This window comes from Lonchura striata, chromosome 21 (genome assembly GCF_050655825.1).
Source record: "Lonchura striata isolate lonStrDom1 chromosome 21, ASM5065582v1, whole genome shotgun sequence".
Classification (NCBI taxonomy): domain Eukaryota; kingdom Metazoa; phylum Chordata; class Aves; order Passeriformes; family Estrildidae; genus Lonchura; species Lonchura striata.
Genome location: NC_140723.1, coordinates 2,235,261 through 2,262,372, shown reverse-complemented (window position 1 = coordinate 2,262,372; position 27,112 = coordinate 2,235,261). Strand labels below are relative to the sequence as shown.

Sequence of the window (27,112 nt, the reverse complement as noted above, 5' to 3'; positions counted from 1 at the left end):
TATTTCACCAAGGGGTCCTTTAATAAATTCAGTTGCTTCTGCCTTTTTGAACCCATTTTGTTTTTCTGGTGCACTTTAAAACCACGAGACCCATGGCAGGCTGAGGCAGCAGCCCCTCCCTGGCACCACGGGCCGCTCTCCACGGGCGATGCCACCAAACCTTTGCCTTATTTTTTCTCTCTTCACGTGAAGCCTGCAGGTTTCTCACACCGGTGTCCCTTTGGGGAAAGGCAGCAGGGGGTTCCTGGCAGTCTCTTTGTTTGCCTCAGCTCCTTCTGTTTTCAGCCACTCCATCTTCTGCCGGTGCTGCTGCACCGCGTCGGCCACGCGGGCGTCCATCATGGCCTCGGTGAGCACGCCGTCCTCCGAGGCGTAGGCTGCTGCCTGTGGGGACAAGGACACCTCAGACAGCTCAGGGATGGCATTTGCCACCATCAGGGGACATCTCAGACTGCTCCCTCCCTGCTGTTCCCTTCTCCGTGTGTGATTTCCCCCACAACGCTCTCATGGCTAGCGGCGCGCAGAGATCGCCAGCAAGGAGCTCTGCCCACCTCTGGATTTGTTGGGAATCCAAGCCCTTGTTTGCAGAATAAAAAAACCACACTTGGCTCCTTTAAATTTCCTCTCCTGCTCTAAAAGAGCTGCACGTGTGAAGCCGACAAGGTGAAGAGAGGTGGGTGCAGGGGGGTGATGGAACAACTCCATCCAAAGCAACAGAAAATCATTTAAACACTTTCACAGCAGAACATCAGTGCTGGGGGGAACATGGGCAACGTGGTGCCTCTGAAATGATGTTTGATGTGCCTCCTCCTGCTTTCCTCATGCACTCCCTCAGGAACCTCCCCTGCATCACTTCTGTGCTGTGGCTGCTCTCAAATGCCCACAGGACCTTCCCTTCCCTTTCCCCCCACCGCCCTGCCCAGTTCTGCTGGCAAACACGGGATCCTGTGGCTGGGAGAGGAAGCACAAATGTGACCACAGCTCCTTGGGGAAAGGGCTGCCAGCTCCTGCCAGCCCTGTCCCACACAGGGAACAGGCCTGGGAGGCAGCAGAGGGACTGTCCCTTGTGCAGGGGACACAGCAGGACAGCTGGGGCTCAGCCTGGCCACCCTGCAGATGCCAGCACAGCACACGAGGGAAGGATGCTTGTGCTGTCAGCTGCACCCATCTCCAAGGTAACAGAGCAGCCCCCGAGCTGCAGATTTCTAAATCTGGTTCCTCCCTCTGCAAGTGCTCCCGTGAGCAGCTCAGGCAATGAGGGAGCTTGGCTGTAGAGAGATTCCTTGGCTGCACAGAGATTCTCAGGCTTTACAGATCCCCTGGCTTTACAGAGATCCCCTGGCTGCACACAGATTCCTTGGCTGCACACAGATCCCCTGGCTGTAGAGAGATTCCTTGGCTGCACGGAGATTCTCTGGTTTTACAGATCCCCTGGCTGCACACAGATCCCCTGGCTCCACACAGATTCTCTGGTTTTACAGATCCCCTGGCTGCACAGAGATTCCTTGGCTGCACACAGATTCCTTGGCTGTAGAGAGATTCCCTGGCTGCACACAGATCCCCTGGCTCCACACAGATTCCTTGGCTGCACGGAGATTCTCTGGTTTTACAGATCCCCTGGCTTTACAGAGATCCCCTGGCTCCACACAGATTCCTTTGCTGCACACAGATCCCCTGGCTGTAGAGAGATTCCCTGGCTGCACACAGATCCCCTGGCTGCACACAGATCCCCTGGCTGCACACAGATCCCCTGGCTGCACAGAGATTCTCAGGTTTTACAGATCCCCTGGCTGCACACAGATCCCCTGGCTGCACAGAGATTCCTTGGCTGCACAGAGATTCTCAGGTTTTACAGATCCCCTGGCTGCACACAGATCCCCTGGCTGCACAGAGATTCCTTGGCTGCACACAGATCCCCTGGCTCCACAGAGATTCCTTGGCTGCACACAGATTCCTTGGCTGCACAGGGATTGGGATGAGGGCTGGCAGCCCTGCAGCTCCCCACATCCACCCTGCCTGGCCCTAAGGGCCCCAAACTTCTCCCCAGGTCCAGCCCTTGTGTGCCCTGTCCCGGTGAGGAGCACTAACTCTGATTTCACAGCTCACTGCAGTGATTCTGAGGCATCACACACAGCTTCCATCAATTATTGATGGTGCAAAACATCAATTCCAGCAAGGAACGTGTCTGACAGCAAAAGCAGCACAGGAACAAACTCAAGTGTGACTCTTTTACACCTCTCCTGCCCAGGGATGCCCATGGGGCAGAAGACAAAGCCCAGGATGAGCTGTTGCTCTGTCACCACCCCAGTGCTGAGGTTAGAGCTGCCTATTACATCAGTGAGGAGATGGAAGGAGAAATACCTCACTGCAGGAGGAAAAATTATTCCCAGCAATAAGCAAAAGTTACCCGGGTTGGTTTGCAGGCTCCTCTAACCTGTTTTCCAGACCTTTTTTTGGGTGGTTGGACCACAAAAGGTCTCACTGCACAACCAGCAGAGTTGGCAGGTGCTGGATTTTCCTGCCAGCACCATCAAATCCCTTCCCTGTGCAAACCCTTTGCAATCCTTCCTCCAGGCAGGCTGCTGCTCCTGCTTAAAACCAGGAGTAAAGCCTGGCCTCAGGGAGGGAGTGCAGAGAAGGAGCAGGTCTGTAAACAGAGAATTCACTATTTATTATTATTTATTTCTTTCTTCTCAAAGGTTCTTGTGCTGCTCTCACTGCCTGAGCAGGATCCTCAGCACTGAGGGTGCCACAACCTGCCAAATATTCCCAGACCACCTCTCCCAAGCCCTCCTGTCCTCTCTGCAAAAGATGGGAACACTGGAAAGGTTTTGATCAGACCTCACTTACTCCCTTTACATTTTTATTTTTTAATAAAAATACCCCACAGCCCTGGTGGGCTGTTTGAAAATGGAAAAGAAAGAGCTTTCCTGGGAGGCATTTTTGTGCTTGCAGGGCTCAGAGAGGAAGGATGCCTGGCCTGCCCTCCTCCCTGGCACTGCACAGCCCGTCCAGCCCAGGGTGGAACCTCCTGCAAAGCTGTGCAGTTCATGCTCTGCTGATTTTCTCAATGACTTTCTATTTTTAGAAAGCCTTAGGCCCTCGCTGTCAAGAAAGCAAATGGGAGAAGCAGCTGCCCCTTCTGGGAGTAGCTTGCACACACATAAAAATGGTACCAAGCTTCATTTATATTCATACCTCTGCCTCCTGCATGGGCAAGTTTTAACCCTTTTTCTCCAGTGCAGCAATTCCTGTTTTATCCCTCAAACCCAATTATGGAATGGTTTTGTTTGGTGAGGATGGAACAGATGACAAGTCCAGCCTGAATGACCTCATGTTTCATTTCAGCCAAGATTTGTGGTTTATTTTAAACTGGCCAGACTCATCTGTATCATTTAAATCCCATTTATAATGAAAATAGCCTGATGAAAAAAAAAAAAATACAACAGCTATTTTTAAAACATAAACAAGGTTCAGGGAGGAAAAAAAAAAGCTTTTCTGTCAGTGGCATAAAGGCAAGGAAATGACAGGAAGCTCACACTGGGACATAAAACTCCTGGGAATTCTCCTGAAGTGCTGCCAGAAGAGTTTTCCAAGATTACAGCTTGGAATAGTGAAAGGTTGCTTTTAGGTTTTGACATTTTATCTAAAGCACATCAGCAGGCTTGATACAGTGCTGGCAAGTCTGCACACAACTAGAAACAGAGCTGAGGGGAATTTTTAAGGTGAAAATGCATCGAGTCCATGCTAGAGCCATAAAGGGCAATGGAAAAGCACAAGGACAAAAGGGAATGCTCAGACTTCTGCAGAAGAGATTAAAATGGATTTTCAGCACGCACACTCTTAGCTGTGCCAGACAGCAATATTTTTCCCAGTGCTAGAGGTTACACTCTTGGCTTCTCTGCATCTTGTTTTTTTCTCCTGTTGGTAAATTCAGGACAGCCAGAGCCAGACTGAAACAGCAGTGGGTTAGAACTTCATGTAAATGACAGCCAACACATCCCAAATCCAGTTTATGGTGGAGTTAAGCCTCTGAAAGCTGCAGATACTTCTCAGTTTAACTGAGATGGTTTTTAAAGGCATTTTTGGCAGGAGAATCCTCGTGGGAACTCACTGCAAGGGCACAGGACAGAGTGGCCACTGCTGCTGGCTCAGGGAAGAGCTGATGCTAGTGATGCTTTCACCCCCTAAAGCTTCAGAATTTCCCCAAAACCATCTCTGGGATCCAGTTCTGGGAAGGGAAGATGATCCCAGAAGCTCCAAACTCCATCAGGGCCACACAAAGCTTCCCGTGCTCAGGACTGAGCCTCAGGTGTGCACTCAGAAAGGGGCTGCTCACATCAGGCACAGGGTGGGGTTATGGGGTTTGAGCCCTGCAGGGCCCAGAGCTGGACCTGGATGATCCCTGGGGGCTTTTCCCAGCTCAGGATATTCTGTAATCAGATTATTCCCCACCTTTGGCAGGCAGCACCTTGAATTAAAAGAGAATTAAAAGACCAAAAATGGTATTTTGATATGAGATATAAGAAATACAGAGTGTCTAAGCACCCTAAGCTGCTGCATCCAGCCTGGTGAGGATTTTTTGGAGTCAGTTCCTGGTCCCTGCAGCTCCCACCTACCCTGAGCACCGTAGCTATGCAGTTAACTCATCTTGCCAAGCTATTTTTAACTCTGCTCAGCTCCCTGACCCAGTTCAGAGCACAGCCATCCACAGGGGTGCACCAGCACCACGGGAAGGAGAGCAGGAAGGCAGGAATTGGAGGCAGGAAAACACTGCCAGAAAGGCTCGAAGACTGCAGCTTTAAAGATTCCCTGATGCTACAACGAGTCACCAGTGCTAAAACAGGGCCTAAAATCCCAACAGCACCCAGGAGAGCAGCTGGGGGTGAGTAAAAAACACCTGCCTGGAGAGGGGCTGAGGGACTTCACACAGAAAAACCCAAAGGCAGGGAGGACACGTCCTGCCAAGGTTCCTGGCAGGAACAGCAGCTCCAAATTCCTCATCCAAAAAAGGGACAACAAGTCACAGATTCTCATATTTTTATAAGTTTGGTCCATCTGTATATTGGGGGATTAATCTTCCAATTACAGCTTCAGGTAATGAAGGAATTTACCCCAAGTTTGCTGCCCCCAAACTCATTTTTGTTTAACTTTTTTTGGGGCCTGAGGCAGTGAGGTGTCCTTGATTGCCAGGCCTGGAGAGGAATTGTTGTGTCTGCCCAGAATGGGAAAGAGCAGCTCACAGTGTCCATGGAGTTTAGGGTTCTGCACTAAAGAACTGCAGGATTACAAACAGATGAAAAATAGAAAATCTAAAACCTTGAGGCATCACAAGTGATGGAAAAAGGACAATTCTCAGCCCAGCCTGGATTCCCTCATGTCCAGTCCCTGGGCTGCCACTGGCCCCTGGCATGTCCCCCTCCCCTTCCTGACCAACAAGAAATGAGGTCCCTTTATTTTTAACTTTGATTTGAACTTTAACTTTCATTTTAACACAGATGAAGTTTCTTGCTACATCCAACCAACTCAAATATTTCTCCCCACTCCCCTCTCCTGAGTGGTTTTTTATTTAAAGCCTTTTGGGTGTTTCATGAGAGCAGAGAGGAGCACAACAACTTCCTGCTGCAATTTTACACCCAACCTTGTTAATAGTGCTGGCAGCACGAGGTACATTTTTAAATCTGTCAGGGAAAATTAGTCACCCCCACCTTTTTCCTTCCTTCACCAGCACTTAAAGGATAAATGATAAAAGCTGAGGTCATTCCTGGGGAGAAATGACAAACTTACTGATAAGGGGTGATAAAAAGCAAAACATAATTTATCACAACTTCTTATTACAGGAAATAGTTGGCAGCAAAGCCTTTCACATATGTGGGGCAGATGACAGCACACATTTTGAAATATGATTCAATATCACAAAAATTATACAGGAAGATTAACCAGCTGTGTGCCACCAGAGAATAAAATAACTAACAGCACTCAAATTGGACCTCAGCTCATGACTGCTGCAATTGAAATTAATTCATACTAGAAAGGATAAATATTCCTGTCCCTTAAAAAGTGGAAGATCAGTAGTAGAAGGAATGAAATGTACAACTTTAGTTAGACATTTGTAAGCTGCTAAACGATATTAAAAATTTAAGAACTAAACAAAAAGCCACTTTGTTTTTACAATCCCTGAAAGGAAGCTGACATGAGTAGGTTACATGACACACAAATTGGAGCACACTCCTTCAGTTGATATTTCTAGGTTAGTTTATGAAAATACACAATCCAGTAAGGAACTGGCAGCTGTGACAAAACAAGGTGAAAACCTAATTAAAAAAAAAAAAAAACAAACCAAAAACACTAAAGCTTGGTAAGCATGTGAATAATTGCACTCCAAGTGACTGCATTTCTTATTATTATGTATGGAAGAAATAACTTTTTTTTTTTCAGTTAGTTTTGTTGCTTTCATAGCTCAAGTTGCACTGAAAGGGTTTGGAAGAAAGGAGGGAAGGAGGAAGGTTTAGTGCCCTAATGAGGGCACCAACATCAGGCATCTCTTCTGCTGAGCTTCACCATGAGTGTGGCCAGCATGGGCTGCCCAAAGTGACCCCAAACTCACCTGCTTGACCTAAATTCCATGAGGGATTTCCCATTAGGGATTATCAAAACTGCTCCTATGCACGGGATGAGGAATTATGGTGATATTCCAACACCCACCCCAGAGGCAGCAGTGATCTGGTACCACCCTATGGACAAAGGAAACTTTCACAGGGAGAGAGGATCTGAGACTCCAGAATCAAACCCTCAAACCTCCCTGAAGGGGAAGAGGGAGGCAAAAGGGAGGCAGGAGAAAAGCCCCACTCACCTGCCATGCCACAGCAAGCTGGGAGATCTCCCGGCCGGACATGCCCTCGGTCAGCCTGGCAATCTCTGAGCACTTCTTGCCATAATCAAACTGGGCCAGCTTCAACCTCCTGAAAGGCAGAACAACCTTTTGGTTGATGTGTAGCCACACCACAGGAGTTCCTACAGATTCCTGCTTGCATTACTGCCTCCTGAATTTTAAGGGCACAATAAAAAATCTGGGATGGCGTCGCACTGAGACAGCGAGAGGCATCTCCCAACCCTTGTGCTGCTCGTTGAAAGAAGGTTCATAGACAGAATACACAGGAAAGGGGATGAGGAAAACCAAGGAAAGCAAGAGAATTCTCCAAGGTGGGAGAGTTGTGAGGGGTACTCACTGTTTGCCCTCCGTGGCTGGCTTCAGGACGTGCTGGTCAAAGTACATCCTGACGAGCCGCTCGCGCTCCTCCAGCTGGGGCAAGTCAAAGTTCACCATCTCATCTATCCTGTCATTGATGGCCCAGTCAAACTGCTCAGGCTGGTTGCTTGCTAAAACAAGCATAAACCTGGAATTAGGGGGAAAAAATAAAAAAGGATAGACTGATAAAGCCATAAGAATAAAAATCAATGAGTTCAGTCTGAACGTCGGCAGCTGCCGTGGTCGGGATCAAAGATGTTTCATAGCATGAAAAAAACCCTGGATTTCTTAGAAATAGCTTTAACAGCATCTCAAGCAGCACACTAAAATGTGTTTTGGGCTGTTTAGAACAGTCTGAAGTGTGCAGACCAGGCTCTGCTCCATGATACAGATGTGCTGCTCCAGGTCCTGCTACATTTTGGAGCTGGAAACCCCTTTTTTTTTTTATTGCTTTGTAATGATGCTTCTTCCCTGTGCCAATACTTTAATGCTTTAATTGATGTCACCACTTTAATAGTGCCTAATAATTTGAAATGGGCTTTTAAGCACAGCTATTGGAATATTGATGTCCTTGCTGTCTGGCTGAATCATTGGCTACAAGGGGCCGTGTTCTCTGCTGTCATTTCTGGAGATAACTTGGCCAAGACAAAACTGGCTTTTCTACCAACAAAGACTTGCAGAAACACAAAGCTGAGTTAAGGATTGCCGTGCAGCCTTGATATTCAGCCAGTCAGCTACCCCACAAGATGGTTTTGGGAAGCTGAAGGCAGCAATTCCCAATGCTGGTGACAATTCCCTGCTGAAGGAAGAGCTCTCCTCAGGGTCTCAGCAGAGCAGCCCATTTACACAGCCCATTTCACCCATTCCACTGAGCTCCCACTCATGGATGCAGGGCTGCTCCTTGCCCAGAGCAGCAATAAGGCTGCTCAGAAGTAAAAAGCAGTGTATGAATCACCAGGGCATGTTCAGTGTCCTTGAATGGCTCATGGTTGAATTCAGGGCTGAATTTACTCACTGCAAATGAGAGCTCAGCACCCCCGGAGCTCTTCCAAGGCAATTTAACATCAGGGAAAGAAATAAAGAAACATCCCCAGAACCCAAAAAGCACCCCCAGAGCTCCTCCAACACAATTTAACATCAGGGAAAGAAAGAAACATCCCCAGCACCCAAAAAGCACCCCCAGAGCTCTTCCAACACAATTTAACATCAGAGGAAATAAAGAAACATTCCCTGCCTGTCCTTGATCTTCAGGACAAATATTTATTGTGATTATTCCTGCAAATATCATGAAATAATAATAATTATACTGAGCAATTTATAGAGCAACACCATGGATCATTTCAGAAGAGATCTGCTCTCCTCCCAAAGGGAAAACCAAGGTTCTTGCAGGATCAACACCTTGCTTTCTAACAATTTATCTATTTTAGAAAAACACCTCTTGCCAGGCACCTCTGGGACAGACACACAAGCAATTATCAGTTACAGCTGCATGGGTTCCAACAAGTTCAAGAGACCCCAAGGACAGAAAATGTCCTGGAACAGTGACCTGCCAGGATATTTATTTCAATGTCATGAGGTTACTTAAAAAGTCTTTCATTCCAGCCTCACAGAGGGGAGTTCATCATTAAAAACCTCACTTTCCCCACATAAAGCCAGAGACAACTTTTCTTGTTGGCTCAATTGTGACAAGAGAAATTCTAACAACTAAGTAAAGTTCACAGCAAAAAACCAAATATGATTTGAGGAAGGTGGAGGAAAGGTCACCTCTCTATCATGACAGGCAGGAAATGACTTTGGTTAAACTGAGCAGATCCTGCAAGAACCTTGGTTTTCCCTTTGGGAGGAGAGCAGATCTCTTCTGAAATTATCCATGGAGTTGGTCTATAAATTGCTCAGTGTAAGTATTACTATGTCATATTTGCAAGAATAATCACAATAAATATTTGTCCTGCAAATCAGGGACAAGCAGGGGATGGTTCTTTATTCCCCTTGACGTTAAGTTGCCTTGGAGGAGCTCTGGGGGTGTTTTTTGGGTGCAGGGAGTTCCCATGGAGGTGACAAAGTCAGCAGGGCTGGGGACAGTGACACTGCCACTCTGCTCAGCAAGGAGGGAAGAGCTCTGGGAGCCCACAAGGAGTCAGATGGAAACTCATCTGCCTCAAAGCTCCTGCCCACACAAGCACAAGATGGGAAGAGGTCACTGGAGAGGCACAAGCAGCACTGAAGGGATTTTTCCAGGGAACACGAAGCACCCAGCCAGGATAACTCTGAATTTTTGTGGTAGTGATTTTCCTGGGATCCTGTATAAACAGTAACTCGCCAAGAAAGAAAATATAAACATCAAGACACTCAAAATGTCTAAATACCACCGAAGTTTCAAGGAAAAAAATTTCCTTCTGTTCTGATTTCCAAGTGCCAGGAAAAGTTGAAGGAGGAACAAGCACATAAAGTGAAAGGGGGATATTCTCTGCAGATTTTATTCAACCCCTCAGCAGCACAGATAATTTCCAACTTCCATTTGTACACCAGAGACCCTTTAAAGACTCTCCTCAACCCAGGGAAGTATCAGCTGCTGAAACTGGGTACTCACTTGTTGCTGTGCTGCCCTGTTCTGTGCAGAAATGCATTTAAAGTTGCTCTGAGATCTTCACTGATTTTCTCCTGCAAAGATGAAACCCAAAGGAGGATCAGCTGCTGAGGACTGCAGAGAGGTCAGAGCTTAATTCAGCATTAAGGACAAAGGGAATTCTGTTATTCGACAATTTATTGTCCAGTAATAGAGTTCTGTTTATTGATAATTTGTTGTCAAATGAATTGTCAAATAACAGAATTCTGTTTATTGACAATCTTGTATATAGCCAAGCACTTGCATTTCAGCAGAATCCAAAGCACTGTAACACCTTGGGGAAAAAAATTGATTTATATACCCAGGAAAAAAAGGTTCCAGGAGAGAGACTACAGATTTATCCACACTTATCCAGTGATTTCTTGGTTTCAAACCCAATGCTCTGGCCACTGGCCCAGGTGGCTTTCCCTGCTATTTTAGCTGGGAATTCCAGTGTGATAATTACAGGAAAATAAGCAAAGGATTCACTCACACATCCAAAGTAACCTTCTGGAGAAGGTTTAAATACACAGCTTTTAGGATTTAAATACACAGCTGGGATTGAAGTAGCAGGTCTTCTTTGGATGCACGATGTGGTGACTGACTTTGGAAACACAAATTATTTGTACAGGGGAAGATGCTGCTGGAACTTTGTTCATGTAGCAAAAATCAGTTTTGTAATGAAAACTTTGAAAGATAAAAATCTGTAGGGACAAAGCCCAAACCCTGCAAGGTACCAGCATGAACAACCTTCAATAAATGCTCTTTTCCTTCCTATTTTCCTGCTGCAAAACCCCCAACAAGACTGGGCCACTGATGCCTTTTCCTTGGTCTTAAAATTAGACATGGTTAAGGGATAAAGGGTTTTTATCTTGTAATTAACAAGGATTTTTATGGTGCAGCAATTTGCTAAGGTGGAATACTCTGAAATGTACATTCACAGTAGATAGAGCATGTCTACAATTTTATAGATTTTATAAATTAGTATATTTAATAAAGATGTTTTAATGAGAGGTGTGAATGAATAGTGTGATATTTATTTATTCCAAAGTATTTTCCCTTAGTTGGGTTTAATTTTAGTTTATGAAATGTGTTTTAGAGAGGATTTTGGTATTTTAAGGTAGTGTAGGGTTTTTTGATTTTTAATGGCGAGGCTTTCAGGATGTTTGGGTTTTTTGCCCTAATTAAAATATTAGGACTATGTCAAGATATTAGATGAAATGAAATTACAAGTATTTATTTATTTTTAGCAAAACACCTCTTTCCAGGCACACACAAGCAATTATCAGTTACAGCTACATGGGTTCCAACAAGTTCACGAGACCCCAAAGACAGAAAATAACAGAAAACTGCAAAGGGTCTTGAGAATACATAAAAGGTATTTATGGAACTCTCAGTTCAGTCAGAGAACAGAGAGAGTTCTCTCAAGCTTTGGCCTGGGAAAGTTAGGAGAAAGAATCAAAACAATTATTATCTCTACTCATGTGTTCTGAAGATTGTTTAGCCAAGGTGAGATCCTGGTGATGGTGTTTGGATTCAATAACCCAGCAGACCCACAGCTGTGGCAGGACTCTCAGGAGAGAGAGTCACAAGTTTTTGAGTAACTAGTTAGTGAGAGCTCTTGCTACTGTAATATAGTGTAATACAATATAATCTACTATAAAATAATATAATCATAAAGCAGTTGATCTAGCCTTCTGAACCATGGAGTCAATGCTAATTATTACCCAGCTGGGGACCTGCAGCAACAGGTATTTAAAAGAAAATTCAAAAAATGATCATCAGTTAATCAGATGAGTGCTGAAGCACCTGGCAGCTTTATTTTTTTTGCCTTTTGAGGGCAGATCCAGGCTGGCAGTGCAGCAGGGGCAGAGCAGAGACACACCAAGCACTTACTGTGGCCCTTTTCCTCAGGAACGCGTCGGCCTCGTCCACAAACAGCAGGAGGCTGCAAAGGAAAGCACCCCACAGTAACAGGACAGCAAGTCAGCCTGGGGGAGCCTTTGCTCCTTTTTTTTTGCCATGGACAAGATGGAATTTCTTGTTTTCAGATGTTTATTAGTTCTTCTCTATGTTAGAGTGTCACAAAACCTGAGTTCTGCAGCACTTCACTCCAACAAACTAAAAATGGAGCCCTGTCTCTCTCTCTCTCCAAGGCCTTTTTAAAGACAAACTGTCCAATTAAGAAATAACACCTAAATTATTTTTACTTTTAACCCAATAACCAACGTGGCCTGCAATGCAGAGTATTTAATCCAATTGCATAAAACCACCCAAAGCCATGGAGAAGAAGGTGAAGAAGGAGGAGGAGAAGGTGAAGAAGGAGAAGCAGAAGGTACAGGAGAAGAAAGAGAAGGTGGAGAAGAAAAAGGTGAAGAAGAAGAAAGAGGAGGTGGAGAAGAAAAAGGTGAAGAAGGACCAGCCCTCACCCTAAAACCTCCATCTTGCTCTCTATATATCACCACATTCTAAAACCCCAAACTCTGAGTTTCCCACCCTTCTCTCCAAACTCCCCCCCACAATCCCAGCTCTGCCATTCCATTTTGGAACCTTCTCCACAGCCCCAGGTCAGTGCAGGGTTCTCCTGGGGGTCAGAGCCTGGCAGCACAGAAGGGCTGGAATTCTCAGGGTTCCAAGAGGCTCAGCTGGCTCCAGGATCCTCCTGCCCCACTGCCAGGCACCCACAGCTGCCAACACCCAAAGGATTGCACAAGGAACCTCATTTCTAAGGCAGCTTTTCAAGCTGCAGCAACCTGTCCGTGGAGCACCTGGCTCAGCCCAGCAGCTGAAAAATGGATTCATTTCACACAGCTCAGGCCATAAATCTGCCCCCAGGCCTCTGGAGTTCTGGTACTGCTGTTCAGAAGCAGATTGAAGCAAGACTAAGGCACATGACCTTAAACTCCTGTAGATTTCTAAATCTAGCTGGGAGTTTTCGTAGGCACAGTCTGCAGTTTGTGGCTGGCAGTGCTGGATGTTACTGCCAAGCTGCAGCAGATATTTGAAATTTACACCTGCTGAAGTCTGAGTGATATTTTAGCATTCCCTTTTCTTCAGAGAGATGTGTGCAAGGGCACAATACAGAAATCTTGGTGGCAGTGACACCTCCATGCCATTTCTCTTCCTTATGCCACTCTGAAAAGCTCAAAGCAGAGTCCTCTCCTCAGCCTGCTTTGTTATTTTGTGAGGTTTTTCTTTTCCAAACCACAGCAGCACTAATGTAATGGTTTTACTACCTGTGGAGAAGTGAATTAATAAAGTCCATGAATTATTCACCAAAATAAATTCACTTATAACCTAAGGGCAGTGCTCTACCCAAGGGACTGAGCCTGTAAAGATGTTTATCAATAACAGAACCAGGTTGCTCATAAAGCTGTCACAGCTTGTATTACCTCCTTGCCTAACTTCAAACCCAGCTGTCTTCCAGGGGATTTCAGGCCTATTAACATCTTCTACCCAGCCCCAGCTTCTCCAAATATTCTCTGCAGAAAAGTGGCTGTTATCACAATTTCAGCTATTAAAGGCAACAGCTAACAGAATTAAATATGCTTAAATACTTCAGTGCTACTGGAGGTGAGAATATTGATTTTATGGACACATTTAAGTTTTGATCAGGAAGTGCAGAAAGCTGAAATGCACAGACATTTTTATTAGGGCAGAGAAATTCAGACCCAGGCAGTGCTGTAAAAGAATTCCTTGATGGGAACATCCAGCTGAGTATCCTCACATCTCTTCCAACTTCTCACTTAAATTCTCAGCTCACTTAAATTCTAACACCTTCCCTTCTATAGCTCTTTAGGATAGAAGCTTAAAAATTTAAATCCTGCTTTTAAATCCCTGCTTTTTTTTACTTTGTAAAGGGAAATAGAAAGATTTAGATGATGAATGAAGCAAGGATTAAAAGAGACACTGCAAGATAATGTCCATCTCAAGCAATGAGAGAACACATAAATCACTGGGCAGCCACATTTCCAGATCTGAGATGAAACCAGCAGAAAACCCAAAGTGACACCTCCTGAAAAGTTCAATATTGAATTTTACCATCCTGGCTGGACAAGCAACCTCTGCACTGAAAAAATCCATTTACAATGCTAGGAGCAAATTAACGACACACTCCTACAAAATCAGGGAGCCAAAATTCAGCCTCAATGTGAGAAATCTCTGCAGATAAAAATTTGCTTTTAAAGGTGACTGAAAAAGCAGAAGTTCTTTTTTGTGTTTGTGATTTTTGTACCTGATGTCAATGGCTTTAGCATCTATCTCCTCCTTATCCTCTTTTATTTCTTACAATTCACTCTTCCTGCTTGAGACTCAAAAGTAAACCAGAAGCTGGATTTTAATACTATCAGTGTTTAAAATCTGAGCAGTTGCAACAGGGAACATCCAGAGTGTGAACATCTATTTGTGCTAATCTTCTAATTACTGTCAGATCATTAATCACCCTGAAGGAAATTTGTCCCAGCTTTCAAGTGGGCAGAAGTCTCCTCCTGCTTGGTGAGATCAGACAATCAAATTATGACTGATCTGGAAAAGTTGGTGCATGAAGGGTTTGAGAGAACAGAAAAGCAAAAGTTTCCAGCTTTTAAAATATTACTAATTAACAAGGATTCACCCATTCTAGGAAAACTCCAGGAGATTGTGTGTTACCTTACTCAAAAACAGCGACTGAGGGGCTGAACTACACTGGTGTAGTTTGTGGTGAGGGTTTTTTGAGCCAAAACCCAAACTGAGGATTAAATCAAAACTCAACTTACCCTCTCCTACTGGTGTTGGCCCAATCAAAGAGTTTGTGCATGGCTGTGACCCCTTCCCTGCCCATGGGGGCCACGTCCCCTCCTGTCATGATGGCATAATCCATGCCTGAGTGCACAGCTAATTTCTGCAATGAAACAAAAAACAACAAATTAAACCTTTTCTTTCACTGCAAGGCCATGGAGGATGAAGAGGGAATGAAAGCAGTTTAGTCCTGTCACTGTGCTGGTTTGAAAAGGGGAGTTTTTTGCTTCTTTATGTTCTTTATCACTTTGTGGCAATTTTAACTTGTGTATTGTTTATTTTTTTCCATTTCTGTCCATCTCTATTGGCTTTAGAAACCCAAACTAAGTGGTTTTAGAAATCCAGTAGGTGCCATACAAAGCTTTAGGTGCCATCATCTCAGAAAACTATTGGGGTAGGGGTTTCACGTACTGATGTAAGAAAAAAAAAATCAACTTGCATCAATTTGGCAAATCTGTCACTGTTAAAAAGTTGATGAAACCTCAGGTCTTGTGGACAAGCACCGAAAAGCAAGGGAAAAAATCAAATTCTGACTCAAATCCATGTAAAAATCATCCTGGCAGTGCCTCAGCACATGGAACCATGCCTGTGTCTGCTCTGGAGCAGGGAAGAGCCATTTAGCCAAGGGCACAAAGCCACCAGAGGTGGGTATGAAGTGGCTGCTGCTGTGATTCCCACAAATCCCAGTTGCCAAGGGCCTTTCCCAGATGGAAAGGCTCCTCTGCTCCCTCTCAGCACCAGAATCCAAGTGGCTGAAGCAGGCAGGCTGCCTTTCCTCCCACCCCAACAGGAACACAATGTTTATGCAACACTCCAGCAATAATTTCAGCCCAGGGAGGCTCCTCAGGCCCTGGAATTTTCAGAACACTTTGCAAGGTGCAGGTTGGCAGAATCTTGGCAGGGTTTTACCTTGGCAAACAGAGTTTTTCCAGTGCCAGGGGGACCGTACATCAGAATATTCCTGTACAGGCTTTTGTTCTTTTTTGTGTTTCTTGTTGCTATGGCAATGTCTCTCACACGTGCTTCCAGCTGGGGCTGCAAGAAAAGAGTTAAATTTAAAGATCAGAAGGTACCAAAAGAGCTGCACCTACCAGATTCCCAGATCAGTACCTGCAGGAAGGAGGCAGCACTCCAGGATCAAGCTTTTAAGTCTTAACTTCAGCTGCTCATGACTCCACACCAAGGTCATTTCCTGTCCTATGTGAGGATTTACTTGATTTTCTGTCCACTTGGCTACAATTCTTTCATAAGAAAAAGCAGCAGTGCAGGAAGGAGAGCAGTGACTACTCTAGGAACAGATAACACCTAAATATTCACTTCCTAATGGATGCCCTGGGAGGGATATGTCAAAACATAAGCAACTCTTTGCAGTGCTAATTCCTTCTCAAGTCATAAACTCATGTTTATATTACTACTGCATTTGGGGATACTGGGAGAGAGCTATTCCTGCAGGAGCATTTTCTCTCAGCAGCTTCAAGCAGCTCTTAAATTTGCCTGATAACCAGGAATCAAATCCAGAAGCAAACAGACAGAAGTAGCACTAATTAGCAAGTTGTGGGCAAATGCACACAATATTTAGATTTTTTTGGCCTAGAAGCAGGTCTGGGTTCAGTAATCCTTAACTTCAGATGGCACAAGTGGAATTCTGAATCTTTACATGCTGACTACAGAGAGAAACTGCAGCAGAGCAAGGTCTGAACTGAGACTTCCAACTGCTCTTCACAGAGGAAAAAAAGGTGAACAGGCTGCTTAATGCATGTCACACTGAACACAGCAGCTTATTTATGGTCTCAGTGTCCCAAGGGTGCTATGACTCCAAAACTGCTGGAATTACAGCTTTAGAAGTGAGTTTAAGGAACCAGCAGCTCTTATTTAGAATCCAAAGTCATCCTTCACAGCCCACGACAGGAAAACAGAGTACTCACACTGAGAACAACTCCTTCAAGGGCATCCTGAGCCTTGCTGGTGAGACGTTTACCAACCTTGAGAGGACAAATTCAGTTACTCACAGGTAGAAAAAAATCCACATTTTGACAACTCACTTGGACCAAAACATCTTCCAGAAAAATACCAGTGGGCTCGGCCCATCCATTCCACCTCCAATATTCTGTTTATTCAGACCCACTGACAATCCCAGCCTGAGTTTTGCTGAGTGTAACACAGAAACAAAGGGGAATTTTACCTTGATAGGATGTTTCAGAGCCTCCAGCACCGTGATCCGGGAGGTTTCCCTCACCAGGGAGGGTTTGCCCAGCCTTGCCTCTATGTAGCGCCCTGCTACAGCCGTGGCATTTTTGGCAGAATAAACCCCCACTGCCAACAGGGTCAGGCCTGCCACCTGCAAAAAATAAGGGGGAAAAGATGAGCAAAATCACTTGGCAAGGCAGTGCTGTTGTGTGCAGCCTGCCCTGTGGTGGGGAATTAAGATTCAGGACAAATGCTGAGCAGGAGGGGTTTATTTTTGGTAAGGTGTTTTATCCCTGCTCAGACAGTCAAGGTCTCACACTCCCTGACGGCTCTTGCACAGCAAAAAAAGAAAAGCAGAGGAAGCACAAGTGAAGCATTTAGTCCTGAATCCAAAAGTACATCCTGGCCAAAAAATGTGGGGATGTCCAGATTTTCAACTACATTGAGTAATGAAGATAAAACAGCCACATCAGCCAAAAAGCGTGGGGCTGGATTTTCAACTAAATTGAGCAATGAAGATAAACCAGGTGCTGCCTGCCAGAATGCCCCTGACCACACCAGAAAATGCAAGCTGAATTACAGATGCCAAGGTAAAACAGCTGAATTGTGGCTGCCACCAAGGCAGGGCACAGAGGGGAACAAAAAGAGAATATCTGCTAAAGGTGACAGCTCTGCCAGCCCCAACACAACAGGGAATTAGGGGCTCCAGAGGAGCAACAAAGCCAAAACCATCATGGGAATGGCCACCAGGGGAATGGGAATGGCCACCATGGGAATGGGAATGGCCACCAGGGGAAGGGGAATTACCATCACTCACTGGGCTGCTCCTTCAGAAACCCCACAAAATCAGCCATTCCCATCAATTTGCCAGTGAAGCAGAAAGACTCCAGACTTTGGAGTCAGCTTAAAGCTGATGCCAATAATTTATATCAGAGACAAGAGCAAACTGCAGTAATTGCTTTTAAAATAAGCTGACTTCTCCTGCAAGCACAGATCAGGGTCAAAAGCCTCAAGGACAACAAGGATGGCACTGTTCAATAAAGCATGAGGCACCATCTGTTAGCTCTCACTCTGCTGAAATGTGTGACATCACTTCTGCTCTGGGTGGAAACATGAAGGGATCAGAACTGTGAGATGCAGAGAGTGAGGGATCTCCACACCTAGTTCAGCTCAGACACAGAACAGATTTCACCTTTTTAGCAGCTCCCTCTAAAAGCAGTGCCATGATCTCATGCTCTCTTAGACCACCCAGCACAAAGTTTCCTCTGCCTGGATGGATCTGAGGCCACTTTCTCAGACTTTTGGACTTCACTGATGTTCATGTCACAAGATACAGAGACACAGAGCTTTAAAAATGAGTTCTGCATCAAACAAGAATGCAACTGTCCACTCTAAAAATCAGTCTGATTACAGTCTACCTATTTGTCATAAAGTAGCAAGCAAAGGGATGGGTGTCTGATAAATAAAGTCAATTACACTAAAACCACAATGAACCAAAAAAAATTGAAGTAGAACCTTTGGGGTTCTGCTTGGCTGGGAGAAGGCAGAGAAAGAGCAGTCCTTAGAATAGACAGAGCTGAAAATTCAGCTTTCATTTACAAGAATCTTAAAATAACTGACTGGTTCTTACCTTATAGTAATTTCAAACTTTTCAAAGCAACAGAAAAGATGAATTCCAGCTGTATTATCTCCTTTCTAAAAATATACTTGCCTTTTTATTTTTTTTTTTTTAAGCTAAATGTCCCAAATTCACAAGAGAAGAGCATGTCAGAAGCAAAAATGACCATAATGCAGGAAATTGGTATCTGGGTCAAGTGAATGCACAGCTCAAAGCACCAAGCACTGATCTACAAAAGGCTCTGAATGCTGCAGACACCCCAGGTACAGATGACAAAAGGAGCCACTGAAAGCTTGGCTTGTCCTCCCCAGAGCTCTCAGGCAAAGGATGTTTTGGATCAGCCTGTGTGTATAAAATCAGAGGGTGGAGCAGGTGGTGGTGACTGATTTAAAGCAAAATTTCTATTTTAACCAGCCACACTATCAAAAATATATTTTCATTGTTGTTTTGCTCTACGTATTATACTGAGAAACAACTTCATGTCCCCAAGATTCCACTGCCAAACTCTTTTTATCCTGTGAAAAGATGCTGGTCTGGCTTTTAATCAATTTATTTAGCACACTTAAAAGTTCTCTAAGTGCCCTTTAGGTTTACATCAAAATTAGATATAAAGCTGTGGCACAATCAGGAGTTTAACACACATTTACAGACAGGCTTTTCTGGAAGTTACTGACAGGTTTCCCAACCTTACCGTGGCTGTGACTTTATCCCAGTCTGTCACAAAAGCACGGAATCCTTCCCCAAAGAGCATCCCAGCTGTCCTGTGGCAAGCAGGAGAGAAAAGGATTTCAATATATTCAATGATAAATTTTAAAGGCAGGCTTTCAGATTGTATTGAAGTTGCTAATCTTCTTCAGAACAAGTCAAAGCTAAGGGATCACCTCAGAATTGGAACATGAACAAGCATGGAAAATATATTTATAATCATCTGATACCTACACCTGAGCTGGGATTAAATCCAGAAAAGCACCTGGCCTTAAGATGGTATCAATTTACTTCTTTAATGCATTACTTGTGCTGAACTAGAGGTATTTAACTCTAAAGCTTTTTTGGTTCAAAATCTCAAAGGACCTAAAATTAACCAATTCCAAAGCTAAACACTCACCCCTGTGGAGCCAAACTGCATGATACTTTTGTGATGGATGTTCTGAAAGAACTGAGGGGAACTGAAAGAACTGAGGGGCTCTCGGAGCTGCCGAGCTCCAGGACTAGAGAACAAGGCTTGAAATAATCTGCTAGAAAAATTCTATCACTGTAAATGTCCATGGTTGCCATTCAGGTGACAATGTAGCAAGACAAGCTAGAGAGTTCACACAACACTGGAATTCCTCAGAGGAACAAAGCCCAACACCTGGAGAAACACCAGGCTGAAATTTCTCAGAGGAACCCCATGTTCTCCCACGTGAGAACACACGTGGAGAAGCACCAGGCTGAAATTCCTGAGGAACAAACCCCAGGTTCTCCCATGTGTGGGGACACACATGGAGCAGCACCAGAGAAATAAACACCAGGTTCTCCCACAGGCTACGACACACCGGGAACAGCTCCAGAGGAACAAACCCCACATGTGGGGACACACGTGGAGAAGCAGCAGAGGAACAAAGCCCAGGTTCTCCCATGTGCTGTGACACACGTGGAGAAGAACCAGACTGAAATTCCTCAGAGGAACAAAGACCAGGTTCTCCCACAGGCTGGGACACACTTGGAGAAGAACCAGAGGCACAAACCCCAGGCTCTCCCACATGCTGGGACACACGTGGAGCAGCTCCAGAGGCACAAACCCCAGGCTCTCCCACATGCTGGGACACACGTGGAGCAGCTCCAGAGGCACAAACCCCAGGTTCTCCCATGTGCTGGGACACACATGGAGCAGCTCCAGAGGCACAAACCCCAGGCTCTCCCACATGCTGGGACACACATGGAGCAGCTCCAGAGGCACAAACCCCAGGCTCTCCCACATACTGGGACACACGTGGAGCAGCTCCAGAGGAACAAAGCCCAGGTTCTCCCATGTGCTGGGACACACGTGGAGCGGCTCCAGAGGCACAAACCCCAGGCTCTCCCACATGCTGGGACACATGTGGAGCAGCTCCAGGCCCTGCCTGCACCCACTTGAGGGACTCGAGCACGGTCTGGCGGTGCTCGGCGGCCTTGAGGCGGATCTGCTCGCGGATGATGTCGGCGTTCTCGCGCTCGGCCTTGGCGCGCGCCCGCGCCTCCGCCTCCACCCGCAGCATCTCGTTCTTGTGCCGCAGCTCCATCTCCCTCTCCACGGTAGCTTGGGTAAAAAAAAAGCAGCAGAGAAGGCAAATTTTTGGGTGGCTTAATGCCAAGGAGAAGGAAAATCCCAGGGAAATCGCTGTGCAATGGAAGGAAGAGAAGCAAAACGGAGCTGCCGGTCCCAAAGGGGATTTTGGAAGATCTGTTACTTCAAACATGGAACTGTGTGAAAGGAGAACAAATGAGAAATCCTGGAGTAAAATAACCCAACCCTACAGGGTTTCACCACTGGGCTGTTTTATTCAGGCTGCACTTCCTTCACTGGATGGCAGCACAGCTGGCCACATCTGTGCTCGGAGCAAACACCCTTCCCCATCCCATTCAGCCAAACACTAATTAAAATTAACATTTCTGAGACTTGCACCCTCGTGGAGTTCTGCAAACCCAGGAATTATGGAAATTCCCAACAACAAACTAAGCAATTTCACACCACAGTTTTTTTATTTTCTGCAGGAAGCTGAATGGAGATGAGGTGATACAGATTCAATCAGTCCTCCCAGAAGATATTTTGTTTCTCTTCCCTCCTCAAAACTGGTTCTATTTTAGGTTGTTCCAGTATGAAATCAGAATTTCAGTTATTCTACCAAGAGATGCTGACAGTTCACTGGGAAATCCAGGAGTGACAGGGCACATGTTTAGGAGTGCAGCCCTTTCTAAAACTAACCTTGGAAGCAATTGGTAATTTTAGCTCCTGGGATTTACCTGTTCTTGCCAATCTGACCTCAAACACAGCATGGACACGAAGATCAGCACAAGGATTCCATGTGCCCTCACACCCTCAGTAGCTGAACAAAACACTCACCTCGCCTCATGGCCTCCTGCTTCTGCACAGATTCCTCCTGCTTCCTCAGATTCTCCTCATTAGCAAGTTGCTACAGGGAGAGATGACAGCAGAAGAGATGTTGATGTTGCAATGACTCCATCAAGTGTAAACTTAACTGCTACTGATGCCAGGTTTTAGCTTTTCTGTTTTTCAGATTCTCTACTGATGCCTCAGCTTTTAGCTTTTCTATTTTTCAGGTTCTCTACTGATGCCTCAGGTTTTGGCTTTTCTATTTTTCACATTCTGTGCTGCTTTAGTGTGTGGCTCGGAGCTCCACATGAGGGGATGCTGAGCTCTCTGCACAGAGCAGAGACAAAACAATTCCTGCTCCAGCTGGGCACCAAGGACAAATGATCCAAATCTCAGCCCAGGAGCACCAACAGCGTGGGCTGGAGAGAGAAAAACAAGCAGGATGGGACTGATGGGCTGGAGCTGGAATGGGACAATGAACTCCAAGGTGCCAATGGAGCAGAACTGATCATTTTGTGACCAACCATCCATTTTTTGGGCCCATTTTGGTTCATCTTGGGTGCAGCCCTAGCTGGGCTCTTGTGCAGCCCAAAGTGGATCCATTGAGGAGATCCTTTCATAAATCCCTGATTTATTCTTTAGCTCTGTCCAGTCTCTGTTCTAGGCCAGCTTTTACAAGGCATCACTACAAATATTTTCAAGAAGCTGCTGCTCAGGTTGAAGTGTGTTTTCCTCTCCCCATCTCCCAGATTTTTCCTCCTAATTCCATTCTTTGTCCTAATGCCCAGCCCTTGATGTGCACTGCTGATGCTGAGCAGATAATACAGATAAACAATGCCCAGCAGGTCAGGGAACAGCTCCAGAGCATCTCTTGGAATTCAGAAGGCTCCCAGCCCATTCCCAGCTGGATCAGAGCAGGAACCATCCCTACCTGCTGTCGCATTTGCTCGTCGTAGCGCTGCCGTGCCAGTTTGTCCTGGTACTGGGCTCTCTTCAAAAAACAAAACAGAATACACAGATTAGGCAGTTAAAAAACAGCCTGCTCCTCAGGGAATTGAGGTTCAGGAGGAAAAAACAACAAATAAAATGGGAAAATCCACACCAACAAAAAATTATCCTGGATTTGAATGTGAACAGGGCCAAATATCCTCACTCAGCACCAAAAACTCTTCTGTGCTGAGAAATCTCTACAGTGTGATTTCATTTTATGGTATCACAGATGTCAAGGCAAAGAGCAAGGTTTCGTGGCCCAGAAAAAGATATTTCAGTGGGAAAAAAAAGGTTTTCATGTTCTAAACCACATTATCTGGACTGGTGACTGCAAGCAACAGAACTGCCAGGATGTGCTGATGGGCTCTGGTTTGGATAAAGATTTACTTGTTCCTCATTAATTCCTCTTATCAATCACTGTAACTCCAAATCAACCCAAGTCATCTCCACTGAACTGGAATTGGGCTGAGGATCCACATCTACTGTGTGCCAGGGGTGACATCATTCTCCATTCCAAACACAGAGATAGCAGAAAAGCTTGGGAATTATCTCCTCAGCACCAGTAAAACACCATGGAATAAACCAAGACTGAGACTGCTGTGATTTCAGATAACCTCTGAGTTTGCTGTGACCTCAGATGATGCCCTGGGAGCAGCAGGAGGTGAAGGAACAACCCCAGAGAGCAGCTGAGTGTGCAGCTGTTTCCTGGGCCAGCCCTGCTCAAAGTCCAAACTCTGCCAGGGTAAAAGCAGCACGTGCCAAATCAACAGTTCTAGCAAACTTCCCAAGCTGGAGAATTGGAATAAATCAATTAGAATGAATCAATTACCAAAAACCATTAGAATTAATCCATTCCCTCATCTCCTGTGCTCTTAGAGTAAGAAATCCCCAGAATTTAGCTTTTAACATTAAGGCCAGCTGTTGTTTTCCCTGTTTCAGGATTATTGCCACATCAGCCACTCAAGCTAAAACAAACCAACTCTGCTCCAAACAACTCAGATTTGCATCATTTCTCCTCTTAAGATATTATTTCCTGTTTATTTCAGAAGAAATAGGGTTTCAAGCTACTTAAGAAATCCAAATAACTTCAGAGCCATTTCATCTTTAAAGGCTTAATTTTTCATTCAGTTGACAAACCAGTATTCCTCAACATTTCCCTGAAAAGCCCTTTAGGAAAATCCCAAAAAAACACAGAAAGAGAAACTGCTACCACTAGTTCCTTTGGATGTTCAAGAACTTGGGAACAAAAGTCCAAGAGGATTAAAAATCCAGCTCAACATCACAAATCCAGGACAGAACATGGGCTCAGTGAACACCCCCAGACCACCTCTCCCCAAAAAAGGGATAATTAAAGGGATAATTAATGCATCACCGCCTTTTCTATAAGGGAAGATACAAACAAAATCTACCCTCACTTGGCTTCCCCCTCATTCCCTTACTGCTTGATGCTGTTTGGTTTCTTCATTGAGTGTTTTCCTTCTCTCTTCTGCCTGCACCCGGATCTGCTCATTCTTCAGCTGTTCTATGGCAGCTTCGTACTCCTGGTACAGAATCAGAGAATTTAACCACCAGAAATTCACACATCATCCTGTACAGAAACTCTGCTGACAATCACATTCCAAGAAATCCCTCTGTATTCAGAGTGGTACCCATAAAACATGGCCACTGACACAATAAAGTTAAAAAATGATGACAAATAGAAATAATAAAATATTATAATATATTATAATTGAATTTATAATAAAAATTAAATTCTCAATGCTCCTAAGAAATACCATCGACCATTTCAGGATTAAACACAATTTAGAAAAAACAATCCCTAAAGTCCTTTATAAGAGAAACAGAAATCTGTCCTTCACCCAGCTACTTTACAGCTCCCACAGAAACCCTTTGTCATTCCCCAAAACCAGCAGAGATACTCCAGGAGTCACAAAACCACTGAGGACATTCAAGTTTTAACCAAAGCCACAAAAAACTGTGTCAGAATTAGCCAAATTAGCTGGGAGTCACTTTGCAGAATTACTTTTTTTTCCTCCTCCTAAAGGCAAATAACTACAATTTGCTGAAGCTGAACACAAAGGAAAATTTATCATCCTCTGCAGAGGAAAAACTTTTACTTTTGTCCCTCCCAAACCTGGCAGCTGCCTGAGGAGTTCCAAGGTGAGGAATTGCAACCCACCTTCAGTTTGGTTTGCTGCTCCAGCTGCAAGGTCTGCTCCTGCATCTGGGCAAGGCTCAGAGCATCTTTTGCATGGCCTGGAGGAGGGGAAGAGATCATGGACAGCTGGTGTCTCAGGTTTTAACTTTTCTGGTTTTCAGATTCTCTAATGATGCCTCAGGTTTTGGCTTTTCTATTTTTCACATTCTCTGCTGCTTTAGTGTGAGGCTCTGAGCTTCCCACGAGGGGATGCTGAGCTCTCTGCACAGAGCAGAGACAAAACAATTCCTGCTCCAGCTGGGCACCAAGGACAAATGATCAGATGGAATTCTTCAGTGTCTGTGGAGTTTTCTATTTTTCTGATTCACACACACACCAATCTAAGCTTCTTCCAAGGGTGTAGATTAAATCCTTCAGTGTCTGTGGAATTTTTTATTTTTGATTCTGACACACACCAATCAAAGCTTTTTCCAAGGGTGTAGATTAAATCCTTCAGTGTCTGTGGAATTTTTTATTTTTCTGATTTTCATACACACCAATCTAAGCTTCTTCCAAGGGTGTAGTTTAAATCCTTCAGTGTCTGTGGAATTTTTTATTTTTGATTCTGACACACACCAATCAAAGCTTTTTCCAAGGGTGTAGATTAAATCCTTCAGTGTCTGTGGAATTTTTTATTTTTCTGATTTTCATACACACCAATCTAAGCTTCTTCCAAGGGTGTAGATTAAATCCTTCAGTGTCTGTGGAATTTTTTATTTTTGATTCTGACACACACCAATCTAAGCTTCCTCCACGGGTGTAGATTAAATTCTTCAGTGCCTGTGGAATTTTCTATTTTTCTGACACACACACCCTCCCAGCTCTCTGCTCCAGAGAGGAACATCCCCTCAGATGAAACCCTTCAGTGTCTGTGGAATTTTCTCGCAAACACCCTCCCAGCTCTCTGCTCCAGAGAGGAACATCCCCTCAGCTGGAACAGCCCCTCCATCCCTCACACCCTGGTGCAATTTCCCGGGCACCGCTCTCCTGCCGTCCCACGGAGCAGAGCCTTTCCCCCTTTCCCCCGAGCCCCGCCGCCCTCCCCTCACGCACGGGACGCGTCCAGCTCCCGCGCCGCCTTGGCCGCGCGCTCCAGGCCCGTGGGGTCGAAGTTGCTCCATTTGTCCTTGGGCGTCTGGCGGTCCCCGGAGCCGCCAGCCCCGCCGGCGGGCACGGGCGGCAGCGAGAGGCCGCTGCCGGAGCCCGGGGGCGCCGCGTCCCCGCCGCCGCCCGGGGCAGCGCCGCGGTTGAGCCCGAACAGCCACGACATGAGGGCGCCGGCACGCGGGGGGCGCGCCGCGGCCCGCGCGCCTGCGCCGCAAGGCGGACCGGCTTCCCATTGGCCCGCCGGGGGTGCTGCGCCACGCTCTGATTGGTGAAGAGGCGCCGCGCCACGCTCTGATTGGTGAAGAGGCACGGCGGCCCGCGCGCCTGCGCCGCAAGGCGGACCGGCTTCCCATTGGCCCGCCGGAGCGCCGCGCCACGCTCTGATTGGTGGAGAGGAGCAGCGTGTGGGGTTTGATTGGTGGAAAGAGGCGGGAGGGGAGGGAGAGCCGTGTGGGGGACGGAGCGCCGGGAGGGACACGCGGGGCTGGCGGAGCTTCCGCGTAGCAACGGGAGTGAGGGGCGCGGCCTTGGGTTATCCCGGGATTGCTTTGGGATTATCCCGGATTTCCTTTGGGTTATCCCGGCTTTGCCTTGGGTTATCCCGGCTTTGCCTCGGCGTAATCCCGGGTTTCCCTCGGAGTTATCCCGGGTTTCCCCCAGGGTTATCCCGGGTTTCCCTCGGGGTTATCCCGGGTTTCCCCCAAAATCAGCTCCTTGGAATGGCAGAGAGGATGGGAAAGCAGAGAAGGGGAGTGTGGAGAAACTTCTGCTGTAGTTATGTGGGATAAAGAGTGGGGATTTCCCTGGAAATCTACTCCCAGTCCAACGTTTCTGAATGGGGAAGATGATGGAAAAGTGGGAAAGAAGAGGGGAGCATGGGGAAATGCTTTGCTGTGGTTATGTGGGACAAAGAGCAGGATTTCCCTGGAAATCTGCTCCTAATCCAACATTTCTGGATCGGAAAGATGACACAGGAGCTTCCAGAGAAGGAGAGCACAGGGAAACCCTTGGTTGTGGTTATCTGGGATAAAAGAGTGGGATATTCCCTGGAAATCAGCTCTTAATCCAGCGTTTCTGAATGGGAAAGATCATGGAAAAGCGGAAAAGGGGAGTGCAGAGAAACCCCTATCTGCGGTTATATGGGATAAAGAGCAGGATCTCCCATGGAAATCAGCTCCCAGTCCATCATTCTGGAGTGGGAAAGATGTCAGGAAAAGGGATGAAATGAAAGCCAGGAACATGGAATTCTGCAACCTGAAATGGTGCAAAATGTAGAACACACCTGGACCAGCAGCAGGCCAGGGACACCT

The 27,112-nt window shown here is 45.9% G+C and overlaps 1 protein-coding gene across 1 annotated transcript; it reads right to left on the bottom strand.

Annotated features, from left to right (window-relative positions):
* On the bottom strand, positions 1-26,003 carry LOC110470313 (ATPase family AAA domain containing 3A). Its single transcript, XM_021529848.3, has 16 exons — positions 25,749-26,003; positions 24,678-24,754; positions 23,938-24,039; positions 22,440-22,499; positions 21,518-21,587; positions 20,548-20,713; positions 19,127-19,196; positions 16,813-16,968; positions 16,556-16,612; positions 15,540-15,665; positions 14,609-14,733; positions 11,751-11,802; positions 9,840-9,910; positions 7,230-7,397; positions 6,854-6,962; positions 1-384 (listed from the first exon to the last, which is right to left on the bottom strand). The coding sequence occupies exons 1-16, from the start codon at positions 25,963-25,965 to the stop codon at positions 205-207; spliced, it is 1,806 nt and encodes a 601-aa protein (XP_021385523.3). The 5' UTR covers positions 25,966-26,003; the 3' UTR covers positions 1-204.
* Between the last annotated feature and the right edge of the window lie 1,109 nt (positions 26,004-27,112).